The sequence below is a fragment of the Fusarium venenatum genome (genome assembly GCF_020744135.1).
Source record: "Fusarium venenatum strain MPI-CAGE-CH-0201 chromosome Unknown EDB82scaffold_4, whole genome shotgun sequence".
NCBI classification, from domain to species: Eukaryota; Fungi; Ascomycota; class Sordariomycetes; order Hypocreales; family Nectriaceae; genus Fusarium; species Fusarium venenatum.
The window spans coordinates 7188366-7203870 of NW_027072132.1; the positions used below are offsets into that span (position 1 = coordinate 7188366).

The 15505-nt window shown below is 47.2% G+C and overlaps 7 protein-coding genes and 1 non-coding gene across 8 annotated transcripts; 6 read left to right on the forward strand and 2 right to left on the reverse strand.

Annotated features, from left to right (window-relative positions):
- Positions 1 to 20: 20 nt before the first annotated feature.
- Positions 21 to 1481, forward strand: EDB82DRAFT_481517 (peptidase S8/S53 domain-containing protein; the record flags this gene model as incomplete). The annotated part of the gene is made up of 4 exons (XM_065608164.1): positions 21 to 40; positions 107 to 330; positions 376 to 1296; positions 1330 to 1481. The coding sequence occupies 4 exons, from the start codon at positions 21 to 23 to the stop codon at positions 1479 to 1481; spliced, it is 1317 nt and encodes a 438-aa protein (XP_065463603.1).
- Positions 1482 to 1580: 99 nt separating this feature from the next.
- Positions 1581 to 2385, reverse strand: EDB82DRAFT_563062 (uncharacterized protein; the record flags this gene model as incomplete). The annotated part of the gene is made up of 3 exons (XM_065609774.1): positions 1581 to 2040; positions 2086 to 2263; positions 2334 to 2385. The coding sequence occupies 3 exons, from the start codon at positions 2383 to 2385 to the stop codon at positions 1581 to 1583; spliced, it is 690 nt and encodes a 229-aa protein (XP_065463604.1).
- Positions 2386 to 5345: 2960 nt separating this feature from the next.
- Positions 5346 to 8330, forward strand: EDB82DRAFT_518183 (Metallo-peptidase family M12-domain-containing protein). The gene is made up of 2 exons (XM_025725713.2): positions 5346 to 5868; positions 5935 to 8330. Exons 1-2 carry the CDS (start codon positions 5805 to 5807, stop codon positions 7908 to 7910), a joined length of 2040 nt encoding a protein of 679 aa, XP_025594284.1. The 5' UTR covers positions 5346 to 5804; the 3' UTR covers positions 7911 to 8330.
- A 23-nt stretch (positions 8331 to 8353) lies between these two features.
- EDB82DRAFT_355593 (uncharacterized protein) lies at positions 8354 to 8927 on the forward strand. Its single transcript, XM_065607545.1, has 2 exons — positions 8354 to 8629; positions 8760 to 8927. The coding sequence occupies exons 1-2, from the start codon at positions 8428 to 8430 to the stop codon at positions 8822 to 8824; spliced, it is 267 nt and encodes an 88-aa protein (XP_065463605.1). The 5' UTR covers positions 8354 to 8427; the 3' UTR covers positions 8825 to 8927.
- A 102-nt stretch (positions 8928 to 9029) lies between these two features.
- On the forward strand, positions 9030 to 9433 carry EDB82DRAFT_530918 (uncharacterized protein; the record flags this gene model as incomplete). Its single annotated transcript, XM_025725714.2, has 2 exons — positions 9030 to 9227; positions 9287 to 9433. 2 exons carry the CDS (start codon positions 9030 to 9032, stop codon positions 9431 to 9433), a joined length of 345 nt encoding a protein of 114 aa, XP_025594285.2.
- Positions 9434 to 10879: 1446 nt separating this feature from the next.
- On the forward strand, positions 10880 to 12870 carry EDB82DRAFT_518189 (uncharacterized protein). The gene has a single exon (XM_025725715.2). It carries the CDS (start codon positions 11244 to 11246, stop codon positions 12675 to 12677), a length of 1434 nt encoding a protein of 477 aa, XP_025594286.1. The 5' UTR covers positions 10880 to 11243; the 3' UTR covers positions 12678 to 12870.
- A 620-nt stretch (positions 12871 to 13490) lies between these two features.
- Positions 13491 to 14942, forward strand: EDB82DRAFT_580711 (uncharacterized protein; the record flags this gene model as incomplete). The annotated part of the gene is made up of 2 exons (XM_025725716.1): positions 13491 to 13909; positions 13958 to 14942. 2 exons carry the CDS (start codon positions 13491 to 13493, stop codon positions 14940 to 14942), a joined length of 1404 nt encoding a protein of 467 aa, XP_025594287.1.
- Positions 14943 to 15186: 244 nt separating this feature from the next.
- On the reverse strand, positions 15187 to 15258 carry EDB82DRAFT_t294. The gene has a single exon. It is a non-coding gene; the product is annotated as a tRNA-Thr (tRNA).
- Between the last annotated feature and the right edge of the window lie 247 nt (positions 15259 to 15505).

A 15505-nucleotide genomic window follows, 5' to 3' on the forward strand; every position in this document is an offset into this window, starting at 1 on the left:
CTGGCTTTGGCCAAGGCAAGATGATGGACGAGTTGGATATGTAAGTCCATCCAGCTTTCAACGGTCGTGTTGGGCGTCTGGAGTCACTCTAGCTTGGAGATGACAGCAAAGATACCGCGGGACATGGAACGCATGTTTGCACATCAATCTGCGGCAACGGTCTACAAAATGGCGACATTCGAGTTCGGGGCGTAGCTCTAGGCGCGACACTTATGGTTCAATTTATCGCACAATTCTCTAAAGATCCCAACAAGGGTGCCATCGAAGTCCCCATGGATCTAAGCCTTCATCTATTCTCAAACCCTTACAGTCTCGGATATCGTATCCATAGTAACTCTTAGGGTAAAGTCTGGGATGCGAAGACTGGTCAGTTAGGATACAAGGGTCAAGCGTGGGACATTGACAAGTTTCTCATCGAACACCAAGACTTTGTCGTTCTGGTAGCAGTTGGGAACACTGCTGATAAGACAAAGTCCAAGAGCAACCATATCGGTGCTGCTGGCTCGGCTTTCAACTGCATCACTGTTGGGGCTACTGGAACAACACGTCCTAATGATGACTACTCATTTGGCAGTGAGGTTGATGCAAAGCCGATGACGCGAATCAACGACACTGCCAAGTTCAGTAGTAGAGGTACGACCAAACCAGGACGCGACATCAACGGCAGTGAGTATGATGGTCGAATCAAGCCCGATGTTGTAGCACTAGGTGTGGCCATCTTGTCAGCCGCGCCAAGAGCAATGGTCAAAGATTCGAGAAACAGGGTGAAGTATCGGCGCTCGGGAGATAATGACTGGACTTTCATGTCAGGCACGAGTATATCGACGCCTCTCGGTGCTGGTTGTGTAGCATTCCTTCGCGAGGCCCTCCAAGAACATGGCAAAAGGTATCCCAGCGCGGCACTCGTCAAGGCACTACTCGTCAATGGCGCTGTGAACTTCTCTGAACAACTTGGTCTTGGGCTTGGCTACGACTATGATCAAGGGTTTGAACGAGTCGACATTGACAGCTTAATCTCTATGGTGAAGCTGTCCTCGTTCATCGATGGTGGAAAGCTCTTTGAGGATACGCAATTCGATGTGGCACCTCTACGAAAAGTAACCGAGGAAGAGAGACAATGGAGTAGCTCTCCAATTCCTGTTCCAGCTGGAAGAAACCGACTGACTGTGACTCTAACCTCCCCGGATAGGCCGGCGCAGTCGGGGTTGATGCAGAATGATATCAATCTCATCATACTCTCAGGTGAAGCTGAACGACACGGAAATATGAGCAAAAGCTCAGGTTTCGACCACATCAGTAAGTCACGTACTGTTTTAGACTGAACTTCAGCTAACCTTGCTTTAAACAATGTCAAGAAGATTATCTGGGAGAACGTGCCGGGTGACACGTTCAAGATTGTCGTTTCCATCTGGACTAACATTGATGTCAAGGCACCTACATCATTCGGAGTGTGGGATATCCGTCCCTTGGCAAGACTTTAATTCATAGTTCGTTATTGTGCAACTATTTCTATTATTTTGCTTTCAATACAAGTCAATTTGTAGGCTAACTCAAGGACGCCAAAAATCCGTTGCCGCGTCCTAGTAATTAACGCCATGACGAACCTCACGGCTGTCCAGTTCGGGCCGCATGATATCGTCACCCATTTCATACGGAGGTAATGTAGGGACAGGCACACATCCCGGAGTTTGTTCCATCTTCGATCTTTCTCCTTCACGAACTTGGCTGGGTACAGAAATCGGATTGCTCGCTCTTTTCTTACGCCGTCGGAGGAACAGCATGGCTGCCGCTAAAAGAATCGCTAAACCTACAACAGGGATGATAACAGCAACAGCGATTGTGGCTTCTTTTGAAAGACTGGATCTTGAGTCTGTTTCATCATTCGTCGGTGCTGTCGCTGTTGCGGTTTGTTCAGCTTGAAGAGGTCCGATGATGTATGTTGTCGGCGTTTCCCCACAACCCCAGGAAGTAAGCTTGGCTTCGTCGTTAGAAGCGGTTTGATAAACAAAGTAGACGCACCGCAACGAGGCTCCGTAGGTGCTAATACTTGTTGTCAGCTTTGGACATCACACTCAGCAGACGTACTACCATTTCATGATTGGAGAGTAAGGGCAGAGGGAGGCAGCAGTCCCTCCACAATCAGGAGCTGAAGCATCCTCACATGCAGCAGGGATATAGCAGCTTGTCTTATCGCAACATCCCCATGACTTGCCCCCACTGGGAGTGCTGCAGGTGGATGGTGAAGCGCAGGCTGCCGTGTAATCTTTCCAGTAGCGAATATCAGCAGTTAGCCGGTCTGACTCCGTGTCCCAGCCATATTCGTAGGTACTTACCAGGATTGTCAGAAAAGTAGCCGCAGATTTGTGCATCTGTAGTCGCCTCCATTTCGACGACTTCAGATTCGTATATGTAAAGCGGTCTTTTCCCCCGCGGTCGGATTTCATCCGCCTTGCCAGCAGTCTCGACGTAATGCCAGCTGAAGTTGGTATGAGAATATAATCAAACCATTCCAGCTTGTAGTCACATAATTGTCAGGGCAGGTCGTAAAAACGTTGAGACATGAACCTCCGATATTTAACGGAAGTAGTGATATTCCCACCTAGGTATTACTAAACCAACATATAAGCTAGATTAATCCATTTCTAACTCTAAACCTTATCCAAATCCTAGCCAATCCTAACCTTATCCTATCTAAGGTAATTTGAGCCGCACTTACTCCAAACGAACACCTGCTGCTCGGGCAAAATCTTCTGCACTATGCCCATGCGTCCAACATAAGCCTCAAACTCATTTGCAATCCGGATCGTCTTTTCAATGTGCATATAACTAAGTGGCCAGTCACGAAATCGCGCAAGCTGGCGTGCTGTCGTTATAGCATTGCGGATTTGTCTACCATTGAGGCTTTTCGTTGCCACCATGTCAATCTTATCACGCAATTCTTCAAAATTAATGCGTTCTCCAGTCAGCGATTCGTTTATCGGCAGTATCCTCTTGCTGTCGCCTAAGTAGGGTGATAGAGTTGTTCCAAATCTCCCATCTGCCTTTGTAACTGAGTGGCGGATAGTGCAGGGGGAGTTGTACTCGGGATTTGAATGCTTCGTCAAAAATACCCGTGCGATCATGAATAGAGCCTGCGTTAATTGTGTGACAAGATTGCCGTGGCTGAGAATACCTTGGAAGTTGTTAGCTATAACGCCTGAAGGTTCAACACACGATGAGCAGACCGTCAACACAAATTTGACTAGCCACGAAACTACGGCGACGTATTCCGGGTGATGCTAAAACAAAACATCTAGCACGTTTCCGTATTACATGATTCTTTTGGATAATCCTGCTAGCCATCCTCGGCAGCTTTTCTTGTTGTTGTGAACTTCTACGTATTTGTCCTCAGCCTCTTGAGTAACTGTGAGCACATCGTTTAGGGATGTCGAGCTTATTTTGTTGAGCCATTTGAGTGCTTTTCTGTTGCCCTGAGACTCCTGCTCAAGGCTTCGCAGGGCATCTGCATATGTCCCAGCAGCGATATCCCGTTTTCTAGGTCAAGCAAACCTGGTCAGACTTGCTAAGCATGTGGGTAGTATACTTGCATTGCGACACCTGGTTGTGGGTCTGTGCTTGTTGATCTAGAGGTGCGTCCATTCCCTACATATCATAGAAGGAAATATAGCTAAAATAATTCGTATCAAGTCCTACGACAGGTTATGAGTGACATTTAAGTTGTGCCAGGTGCTGTTGAAATTGTCTAAGACAGTGGCTGAGTATAATGTCGGTTCCTTACTGCCTAATGTTTTATTTTCAAGCTGTACCTCTCTAAGCACTACAAGGCTACAGTAGGTCACTTACCACATGATACCCCATATGCATACTCGAGTTATTACCCTCTTCCTGCTTACAATTATACCCAGCATATGCGACCGTCAAGATATTTGAGGAAAAATAAAAAAAAGTCGTTGAGGGTATTACAACTACAAGCGGGAGTATCTCGTGGAGTATGCGGCTGTTATGTCAGACTATTTCCAGCTGAACCAAAGTTAAGCCAGTATAAGCGAGGAGGACACAAAAGCCGCAGTCCGTGGTAGGTCAAGTGTCACTTGAGTTTTGTCTCAGAATACTGAGGAAACTGTCGACGAGAATAGCGAGTTTCAATTGTGGACAAAGTTGAGGTTATCACCGGACGGTAATTAAGTCGTAAAATTAAAATGGTTGGTGGATGAGAATAAAGGACGAATTCCATGATGTCATTTTCGACCTTGCTACCCGACAGTTAAACTAACTATCTGAATGAACCCAAGGGTCCATCTTATCGCACAGTTCTCCGCTTGACGTGGACAGAGACTGTCGGGTGTCATCAATTCCCCGAAAAGATGAACTAAACTTTCGTAGTGTCTGACTTGTATCACCTTGATCATGGATCAGTTGGAATACCCTGAATATCGTCCTTGGCAACCCCGACATAAAATGATGACACAAAGCTGTCTTGGCCATTTTACACCGCCGAGACATTCTCCAACCAGATGACGACAAATGCAGTTTCTAGCCCAGGCTTTGGGTTCAATTGATGAAGCACTCTGAAGGATTTCACTGACAGATGGTGTTTGGGCACTGGGCGTCGATCATTTAGTGGTTGATTCCGCTCTTGGGACTGGCGTCATAGAGTTTTGAGGCTGTCTTCGATGCATACTTCGGTGCATACCATCAACGCCACGCCGCGCGGGCACTGCCATGTGTTCTGTAGACGTCAACACTCTTCTGATGAAGTTCATAAAGATTATACGAGTCAGACTATTTCTCAGAATCTGCCGCGGAATTGCGAAGCGGGGTAGTCTATTCCTTGCCACGTTTAAGATATTACACATGCAAAGTTTCGTCCCCTTTTTTGAGGCATTACCATCCTTGGCCCCCAAAGCCCGGAGGTTTCTGCTTTGTACCTTGCCCGCATATGATCCCCCAATATCAACCACAGCCTCAAGATCAGAATTTCCATTACCAATCAATCACTGAAAAATGCGAGATCAATTTCCAAGAAAGCCTTTTCGTCTTGGAATTCCACTACAGAAGAGTAGCTTTACCACGCGGACATTATGTGATGCCGACATGTAAATTGCCAAGAACAGGCATACGTCAGCTTGGGCGTCATTGAATTCTCCATGTGGATAAGGGTCTTTTTTGTATTTTAGCTTTTCGGAATTAAGCCATGAGGTTTGTCAGCATCTCCGTTCCCCCATACTCCATGTCCATAGATGGCGGGTTCCGGATCCCGGACTTACCGGATCATGTAGTGTATCAGAAGATTTAAGCTTATTCAACGTGGTTCTGCATACGCGTAAGGTTATTCCATGAATGAAACAGGTACAGGGGTAGTCAAATGCCACAGAAATTGTCAACAGTTCATAATTAAAAATACAGAGTAGATAGGCCTTGGATGTATAATTTGGATGATGTCGTTGTACCAATTAACATGCCATGAAAGGAACAGCGCTTCATCTGATCCCATATAGTAAAAGCTCGCGCTCTTCGCTCTCCGAGCCTGTCAGCCTGTGAAACAAACAAAAAGTATGCACCCACACCTCACTGACGAAGTCCAAGTGGCTCAGCTGCCTTGGAACAAGCCGATCCCGCCGAGGCTGCTTAAGGGCTTGGCTTCGCTAACTGGTCAAGACCCTTGCACAGTCCCCGTGTCATAGATGGGGGCCAGACCCATGAACCTCTTATATGTCAGCCAGAATTCCAGTACACGTCCGTTTCAGATAGATCTGCTTTTCTCAATCAACTTTCCATTGTGAGAGGCATCTGTTCAAGTAGCTATGAGTCTCTTGAACCTTTTTTTATTACTTGTCTTGCAGGTCTTTCCTTTATTTCATGTGCAAGGTAAGTAACTCGCGCCAAGATCAGATTGACGTAACTTGTCAAGATCAACGTTGCTGACATCACCAGCGCTATCGAGAGCAAGGGACACAGTTGATCAATCAGCGACTATTGAGAAGCTTGGGTTCTCACAGGACCCTCACACTATCGGTGCTGCTTCTTCATTTCAAGTTGAATTTGAAGTTCCTTATGAGCGACAACGGATTACTCTCAACTTGCAACCGTCCCGACATGTCTTGACACAAAAAACAACTATCGAGCACCTCAAGCCAAACAAGAAGTATGGCCAAGTTATGGACTTGAAGGGCAGAAGCCCACTTCTGTACAAGGGTGTTGCATTCGTGAATGATGACGAGAAGCAAACACAACGAAGGGTTGGATGGGCGCGGATAATGGTACGATATCGGGAGGGGCGACATGTACTCGAAGGTACTTTTACCAATGACGGTGCTTATCACCATATCTCACTCGACTCCAATTACCGAAGGACCCGACGACTAGAAACCAGCAATCAGAGTGAAGCGAGACGAAGGATGATAGTCTGGAAGGAATTGGTCGGCCCCGAGCATGATGCTATTCTCCAACGATCAGCGTCAGAGAAGCCAAGCTGCGGCGCGCAGAGATTCGATTCTCAGCAACTTGAATCCAGAGAACTTTCTCAAGACGAAGACAAGGCCAAGTCGAGTTCCTTGAATGGCTTCACTCGTCGACAGAACCCCAATGATTGGTTCGACCCCCAAGATCACATTGGGTCAACCGACGGATGTCCGTCATCACGACGAGTCGCCTTGGTGGGAATCGCTGCCGACTGCTCTTACACGGCTGAGTTCGACGACATGCAAGATGCTCGCGACAACATCATCTCGTTAGTCAATGTTGCATCTCAGGTGTACGAAGACACCTTCAACATTGCCTTGGCGATCCAAAACCTGACTATGGCCGACCCATCTTGCCCCGAGGATGCCCCAAGCTCCATGCCATGGAATCTTCCATGCACCGCGCGTATCACCATCAACAGTCGTCTGAACTTGTTTACGAGGTGGAGGAACAGAATTCGAGACGACAACGCTGTGTGGTCTTTGTTGACTGCTTGCAGAAGCGGCACGACAGTTGGAATCGCCTGGATCGGTAGTCTTTGCAACCGATCGCGCGGATCAAGCTTTGGAAGCGGAGGCACCGCATCTGCAAACGTGGTAGTTCGCACAGGATCAGAGTGGCAGGTCTTTGCGCACGAGTTGGCACACAACTTTGGTGCCAATCATGACTGCACATCCAGCGAGTGTAGCGACGGTTACTCTCAATCTGACGACTGTTGTCCGCTCAGCCGATCAACATGCGACGCGCGGAACCAGTACCTCATGAACCCATCAAGCAGCCCAGGAATCGAGGAGTTCTCGCCCTGTACTATTGGAAGTATATGCAACGGTATCGGGGAGGAACATATAGACACAAGTTGTCTCGTGAGCGAGGATGATGTACCCGACATCAACGACAGTCAGTGCGGTAATGGAATCGTTGAGCCTGGAGAGACATGTGACTGCGGCGGTGCGAGGCGATGTCCCTCAGACTCTTGCTGCAATCCAGACACCTGCCAACTTCGAAGCGGAGCTGACTGTGATCCTACCACTGATGGCTGCTGTACTGATGAGTGTCGCGTTTCCGGTAGTGGGAGGGTATGCAGAGAAAGCACAGCCGACTGTGATCCCGAGGAGCGTTGTGATGGGAGTTCAAGTCAATGTCCTATCGACGAACAGACCTGCGATGACAGTGATGGCCCTGATGGTGGTGACGACGGAGGGAGTTGGTTTGAGAATAACCGCACAGCTGTTATCGCGACGGCGGCATCAATTGGTGGTTTACTTGTTCTTGTATTACTTTGGTGCATTTTCCTTTGCGTGAAGAAGAAGAAGAAGGCAACAAGGCAGAGAGAAGCGAAACTTCGCAGTGGAAGTCTTAGCGATGGGCCGAATGCGCCTGGTTTTGATCAGATGAGAGGAGTTTCTCAGATGCCGACTACGCCTCGGATGACACATAGATATGGATAGCTAGCCATCGGGAGTTTGGGTTATTAGCGTTTTGATGGATTAGATATGTCATGAGCATACGATGAATTTAAAGTTTACGGCCTCGCATGTTGTTCAGACTTCTGAGAAGACAAACGAAGCAGGTGTTGTATGAAGATAAACATAGGTCAGAAACGTGAAATGAGCAACTTGGGAACTTGGCCCTGTTGGAGGGGGAACTTATACGTGTCCAGTCGCGTGACGTTCAAACCGACTACCGAGCTTACCAAGAAATATATCTACCAAATTGAACAGAGAATCAGCGATCAATTTAGCCATATGCCAATGTCTTGCTGCTCGCCCTACTTGCATGCAATCACGTACCCTACCCATCATGGACTTGTTGAGTTGCGGAGATACTGCCGCATTCAAATGCAGCGGGCCGTCGCCTGATCTGTTAAAATAAAGATCAGGTAACTGATCAGAAACCTGTCGCTACCCCTGGGTATAGAATGTTACTTAAGAGGTAATCCATTCGACTTCCCCGCACGCAGACGGAATGAGTAGCGAGGCCAAGTTTGTACGACAGCAGATAACCCTCTCTTGCATTAAGCTGATCTGCACTACTACACTGGGGGTAGGATTGAGCTGGACTGCAAGGGTAAATAACCGTGACCTTGCGCCTTTGGATTTCCACCATCCTTTTAGGGACTGTTCCGTTCGGTACATGAACGTTTTCAGTGGCGCGGTTGAACCTGGATGTCAGTATTTTATGCATTCCCGTGCGCTTGATTTCTATATTCGTGAATCTTGCCTGATTTCAGAAGAATCTCTTATACAAAACGGACTATTCCTACCCAATATATAGTATAGTGCAACCTGACAAGGTAGTGTTTTTAGTAACCCACATCATTGTTAAGCAGTTCGAGTCATGCTATCGAATAGATTTCGGATGAATCTCCAAATTAGTTGAGATTATAAATGATTACGATGTTTTGTTTACATCTAAAAGAGGCAACCTGTTCACCTGCCAAGATGGGTTCGTGAAGATATAAAAGTTAAGTCTGCTCATCAACACTTTTATTCTTTATCCAGCTAAACCATCTACCTCATTACGATAAACACTACCTCTTTACCAGAACTCTACAACCATCACTCGCCATGATGTTCTCCACAGCCAACCTTTTCACTATTCTTCTCGCCATCCCTGCTGTTCTTGCAGCTCCCGCTCCTGAAGCCAAAGCGGCTGCAAAGCAGGTCACTGCCTGTGCTTGTGCCAATGACGCAGGTCAGACAAAGGTAGAGGGATATTGTCAGTACATTGCCGGCGGCATCGTCATACTGGATGGTCAAAATTATGTAAATATCACTTGCTCTAAGCATCGACTGAGATCGATTGCTAACAAAATCGTTTTCAGTGTTTCCCTGCCGCCACATGGTCAGAGTACATGGAAACCCGCTTCACTGCCGAATTCTGCCCTGGCTACTACCCTGGCTTCCCCAAGCCTGTTTGCAAGACTACCACTGTTTGCCCTACAATTGGGGACTACCAGGATATTTGTTAAATTGGGCGATAGTGTATCTTACAGGCAACAATGATGGTGAGGCACTTTGCACTTCAGCCATCAAATAATTCCAAGGTTGGATGTTGAGGATTTTGATGTCTGCTTGCCAGTGATTGGCTACTTTTCTTCGCATTACATATTTAAATATATTACATGGCCTCAAATTGTTATCCTGGCAGTTGAAAGTAATTGCATAGCGACGATTAAAATAAACCACACTATCCACTACCACCGAAAGAACTCAAGAGTGTCAAATCGAAGTACCGCTCTGACATATGTCTAAATTTGAACCAATCGGTGCCGAGACAGTTGAAGTACAAACATTAGACTGGATGATATCTGTATACTAGGCCTAGCTTCAGACGAACATATCTAGCTAGTCCTCTTTTGACTTTCTATCTATCCCTGTGGCTTTCCAGATTCTGAAGTAAAATCTTCCAAGCTACTACCAAATCGGGAAGGAGATAGCCCACAGGCAATGATGATTTCCCTTGTTGATCAAGCTGGAGTAGCGTTATACTAGGTCCGGCCATTACTAGATATAACAGATAGCTTGTGGATCATAAGCAACTACCATTGTCCTTTAAACTTCCATGACAGAGTTGTCACGACATTTTGAGTTGATAGCACAGCTTATCCTTGTAGATACTAGGATCTATAACAACGGCCATTGCTTTAGTGTATCAACTATTGAAGTTAAAACTGTCTATACGACATTAATGCATCCACTATCTTGGATCAACCGATCCGGAAGAATTGACCATGGCAGATTCGGAGATCTTACCCCACATGAATGCCACTTTAGGCAGGCTATTAATTGCCAGTTCTGGGCTCCAACGTACATATCGACGCTCCGGCGTAATCATCTCGGTTTGTTGTTCCTATCCGCTCAACCACGGGATCTACCAGTAACTCGTAGGATCTACAGCCAATGCGAAGTCCCCGCACTCCCCGCAGTTATTGCTTTATCATTCAACTGACAACACTATGAAGGTGGGCTGTCCAGTGTTAGCTGCATGTATTGAGAGATGATTTCCGCAGAGCATCTGAACGTTGTTACCTTACTGAGTGCATAGTCCGCGGCATACATCTGTGGCAACAAACATTGACGTTGTCTGTAGCACGTGGTATAAAATGCAGGTTTTGAGCCTCGTTATTACAAATAACTGTTGTACTAGACGTCCGTACCCCGAAAAAGTACGGCACATGGCATCTTGATCTTATTCCAATTAAAGCATAGCGTTCAGCCAAGGTTCTCTTAGCTCTCGGGCCCCCTGGCTCCCGCTAGAATAACCTTTCGGTTGGCACAGATTGATGTCATACAACGGTAGCTCTGTTGTAATGCTTAACTTGTTCATTCTATTCCCAGCTTGGCATCTACTTGCGTACTGACCGCTGTATAATAAGTGAGCTAGCAAAAAGGTCCCTCGCACGGTCATGCGGTTGCAACATGCTTATTCCTCCCCACCAATCGCGCACTTGACAATTGCAAGCAATCAAGATCAAGAAGTGTATTTTTCGATAGACTGCAATTAGCGCAAAGGCAGCTCGGCAATGTCATCATCTTGTCTTAATTGAGGCTGGATATCGCCACTTTGCAGTATCATTGTCTCTCACGGGTAGACTGTATATCGTCGTTGCAATGGCAGTGTCTCTAAAAACCAAGGGCGAATATGGAAAAAAAGAAAGTGGTTGATCAAGTCATTCAGTATGGCCAGAGAAACTAACGAATAAATACATTTGTATGATCCCAATCCATCCACATTGATCCCCACGCATCAATTCTTCCTTCGTTCCTCACGCCTCCATCATGAAGATCACATTAACTACATGGCTCGCAGCAGCCTCCCTTCTCCCTTCCACTTTTGCTTTCCCACAGCTTAGCCCTGAACAGCTCGAAGCTTATAGACAACATGCTGAGAGAGCACCTGAAGCTTGCCCATTCGCCGCTAAACAAGAGGAGCGAGACGCTGGCGAATGCCCCTTTGCAAAGAAGGAGAAACGAGCTGCCAAGTTTGACGCCAAGAAGCAGCGCATCAGCGTCAGTGGTCAGCATGCCTTCCGTGCACCTGATTTTAAGGCTGGCGACCAGCGAGGCCCATGTCCTGGTCTCAATGCCCTCGCCAACCATGGATACTTGCCTCACAATGGTGTCGCAGATATGCAGACTATCATCCAAGCTACTAATGAGGTCTATGGGATGAGCCTCGACCTGGGAGGCTTCTTAGCTGTCTACGGTACCGTCATCAATGGCAATCCGCTCTCCACAAGTCCAGGCTACTCTATCGGTGGACCCAGCCGCTTCAGTCAGAACATCCTCGATGGTGGTGGCATCCTTGGTACTCCTTCTGGTCTCAGTGGTAGTCACAACAAGTACGAAAGCGATGTCAGCTCCACTCGAGGTGATCTCTACGTAATCGGAAACAACTTCCACGTTGTTCTCAGCCGCTTTGAAGAATTCTGGCGCGCCATCAAACCCAACACACCTGCTCCCAAGCAATACACCGCCCTTGCCCCGTTCCACTACAAACAGTTCCAGGACTCGGAGAAAACCAACAGCCACTTCTTTTACTCGCCTTTTGCTGGAGTTTTGGTCTCGCCTGCTGGGTACTCCTTCCCTCCTCGGATGATGGCCAACCACTCAAGCCAGTATCCCGATGGATATCTCTCTCGTGAAGTCTTTACCAGCTTTTTCGGTGTCAAGGGAGACAAACCTGGCAACTTCAAGGTCAACCAAGGCTGGGAGCGTATTCCCGAGAACTGGTACCGCCGGTCGGTAGGCGATGAGTTCTCCATCCCTGACTTTCTCCTTGATGTTCTCGAGCACGCGGCCAAGTACCCTCGTCTTTTGAACATTGGTGGAAACACCGGCAAGGTCAACAGCTTTGCTGGTGTAGACGTTGGCGATCTTACCGGTGGTGTCTTTAACGCGGCGGGCCTACTTAAGTCGGACAATCTCGAGTGTTTCACCATGCAGATCATCATGGCTGCTGCACCTGATGTTCTCGGAAGCCAGTTCACTGATGTCAAGAAGGCTTTGACACCCTTGAGCGATAAGCTTCGCCAGCTTCTCGCGGGCAAGACGTGCCCCAAACTGCAGAAGTACAACCATCAGCTGTTTGCCAAGTACCCTGGCTACACAGAGCCGTATGGCAGTTACGCTGGTGTTTCCAAGGGCACGCTTAAGGGTGTCGTTGAGACGACTAAGGGTATTCTGGGAGGACTTTGGCCAACTCGCAACTAGATACTGAATGATGGTGGTAATACAGTATCAGTCGGGACTTTTTGTTGATGGCTTTGGAGTTCAACATGGATTGTTTACGTTGCGTACCTTTGTATTAATGTTACTATTTGGAATACTTTATTATCTTGCCCTTGAACAGCCAACTGAATAATGCTCTAGTTTGATCACCTGTAGTCATTTCAATGAAAGTGCCGTGGTAGTACATGGCCAAATACCAAGTCATCTTCTTCACTGACTTGGAAAATATAAGTCAGTCCTGATTGAGAAAACTGTCAAGGCGGACACAGAGTGAACACAGTTGAGATCCTCGCGAGACATGAATCACTACAGGATAATGTATATGTGTCAATCCCGGATAAGGTGTGCGACCTCAATGCGCGCTATTTCTTTCCACATTTTCCTCTTCTGTAACAAATTGTTTCAAGTCAGCTGTGAAGATCATCTAAGTCGAGAGTTTATGATCGCCAGCAGCGGAGCGAACTGCCCGTGATGGTGTTTTAGCCTGTCTTGTTAAGTTTAATAGCGCAAGGCACTAAAAGTTTGACGCCAACGAACAACGGGAAATGAGGACCTTGGCGTATCCACACAAAGTAATAAGAGATACGATCCGAGGTTGCACGCACGGTTCTTTCTGTGCCATTAGCCCAGCAGGTGATAAACAACTGCCGCTCTGCGCGGTGCGGTCGGACATTAAGTGGGTTAAAGCTCAAGATTAAGGGAACTCTTATGGGGGTCGACGCTGTTTCCGCACCTTATAGCTACCTGGGTGCCCCCTGGCATGGCGTTTGAAACCACGTTCTTCCAAAAGCCACAATGCGGTTCTCGGTGCATATTCTCAGCCTCTGTGTTTTGTCAGATCTTGGCCTGGCAGCCCCATCACTACCCCCTACCTCGGAGCTTGAGAGTCGCCAGCTTGTCAGTGGCCTTCTCAAAGGTGTCGATGGTACCCTAGAAGCTGTTGTCGGAGGCCTGCTTGGCGCACTTCGCAAGGCGATTGATAGCGGTGACAGAGACAAGACGTTGGACATTCTGCACGTGCTTGAGCCTTCTAAGACGCCCAGGTCTGTCAAAGACGTTTCTGTCGCTCTGGAGAAGATCTCAAAGTCCAAGCCCAAGACTATCATCGATTACAGCGCTCAATTGATTGTGAATGGTCTCATTTCTGGGAACACGTTGGATCTCTTCGCTTATGCCAAGGGCCTTGTCTCTGAACAAAATGGAAGCAACAACAAGTAAGTCGTCCTTACAAAATTGCCGGGAACTTGACTAATCATTTTTAGAAACCGCGATCCTCCCAAGAAGGTCTACCCAAAGGTAGCAGACTGCGATGCTCCTTACACCACCTCTGAAGCAAAGCTCCGTGCCGCCATTCATATCCCTCCCAGTTTTACCTACGGCGAAAAGCCTCCCGTCATTTTGTTTCCTGGTACTGGATCTACTGGCTTTACTACCTTCCGCGGTAACTTTATTCCGCTACTCACAGACGTTGAATGGGCGGACCCGGTCTGGGTCAATGTTCCTGTGCTGCTTCTCGAGGATGCCCAAGTCAACGCTGAGTATGCTGCATATGCACTCAATTACATCGCTTCACTCACCAAGCGAGATGTGGCTGTCATCGCCTGGTCTCAAGGCAACATTGATGTTCAGTGGGCACTCAAGTACTGGCCTTCTGCACGCAAAGTCACGACCGACCATGTCGCCATCAGCGCTGATTACAAGGGTACAATCTTGGCCAACATTGGCGGTGCCACCGGTTTGATCAACACACCAGCAGTCCTTCAACAAGAAGCTGGAAGTACCTTTATCAACACTCTTCGCTCCAACGATGGTGACTCGGGCTATATCCCCACCACAAGTCTCTACTCTAGCCTTTTCGACGAGGTTGTTCAACCTCAAGCGGGTACTGGCGCGTCAGCTTACATACTCGATGCTCGTAATGTTGGCGTTACCAATGCTGAAGTTCAGGAAGTCTGCGCTGGGAAGTTGGGTGGTTCATTCTACACGCATGAGAGTATGCTCGCGAACCCTCTCACGTTTGCGCTTGCGAAGGATGCTCTTACGCATCAAGGACCTGGAAATATATCTCGAATTGACCTGGTCGATATTTGCAACAGGTCATTGGCGCCTGGTCTCGGCTTGGAGGATTTACTGATCACTGAGAATGCGGTTGTTATCGCTGCTCTTTCACTGGTCTTGTATCTGCCCAAGCAGGTAGAAGAGCCCAAGATCAAGCAATACGCATTTGAGGCGACTGGTACATGCTAGATTAATTATTGTGGTCCCTAGTAATATTATATAAATGTTTAATACTACGAATAACTTTTTCTCAGCTAAAGTACAATTCAGCTGCATTCTTGTCTAAAGCTAATGAGACTAGCATATTACTCTCGCCTAACCCATCATAGCATCTTTCTTTGCCCTTGCGCCAATTCGCACTAACTTTTTCCAGTGTAAGCGACATATGCAGGGGTTAAGAATAACAGCAAAAAAGAAAAAAGAAGTGTTTGAATGCCTCCACACCGGATTGAACGATGGACCTTTGCATTACAAGTGCAACGCTCTACCACTGAGCTATAAAGGCTTTCCTTTTTGATATCTACCTACTACTGAATTGACTATTATATAGCCCAGTACACATGACTTGAAAAGCAAGTTGTCTTTTCGCTCGCGTTTCGCAACCAGAAACTAGTCTCCCATACAACATTCCCATTAAAGGAGGGCGAATTCACTTCTCATATACCACAGACTTCACTTTTAATATACACATTACACCATAATGCCTATCAGTTCTACATAACCTCTTCCTCCATACTAGATATATCATCCTT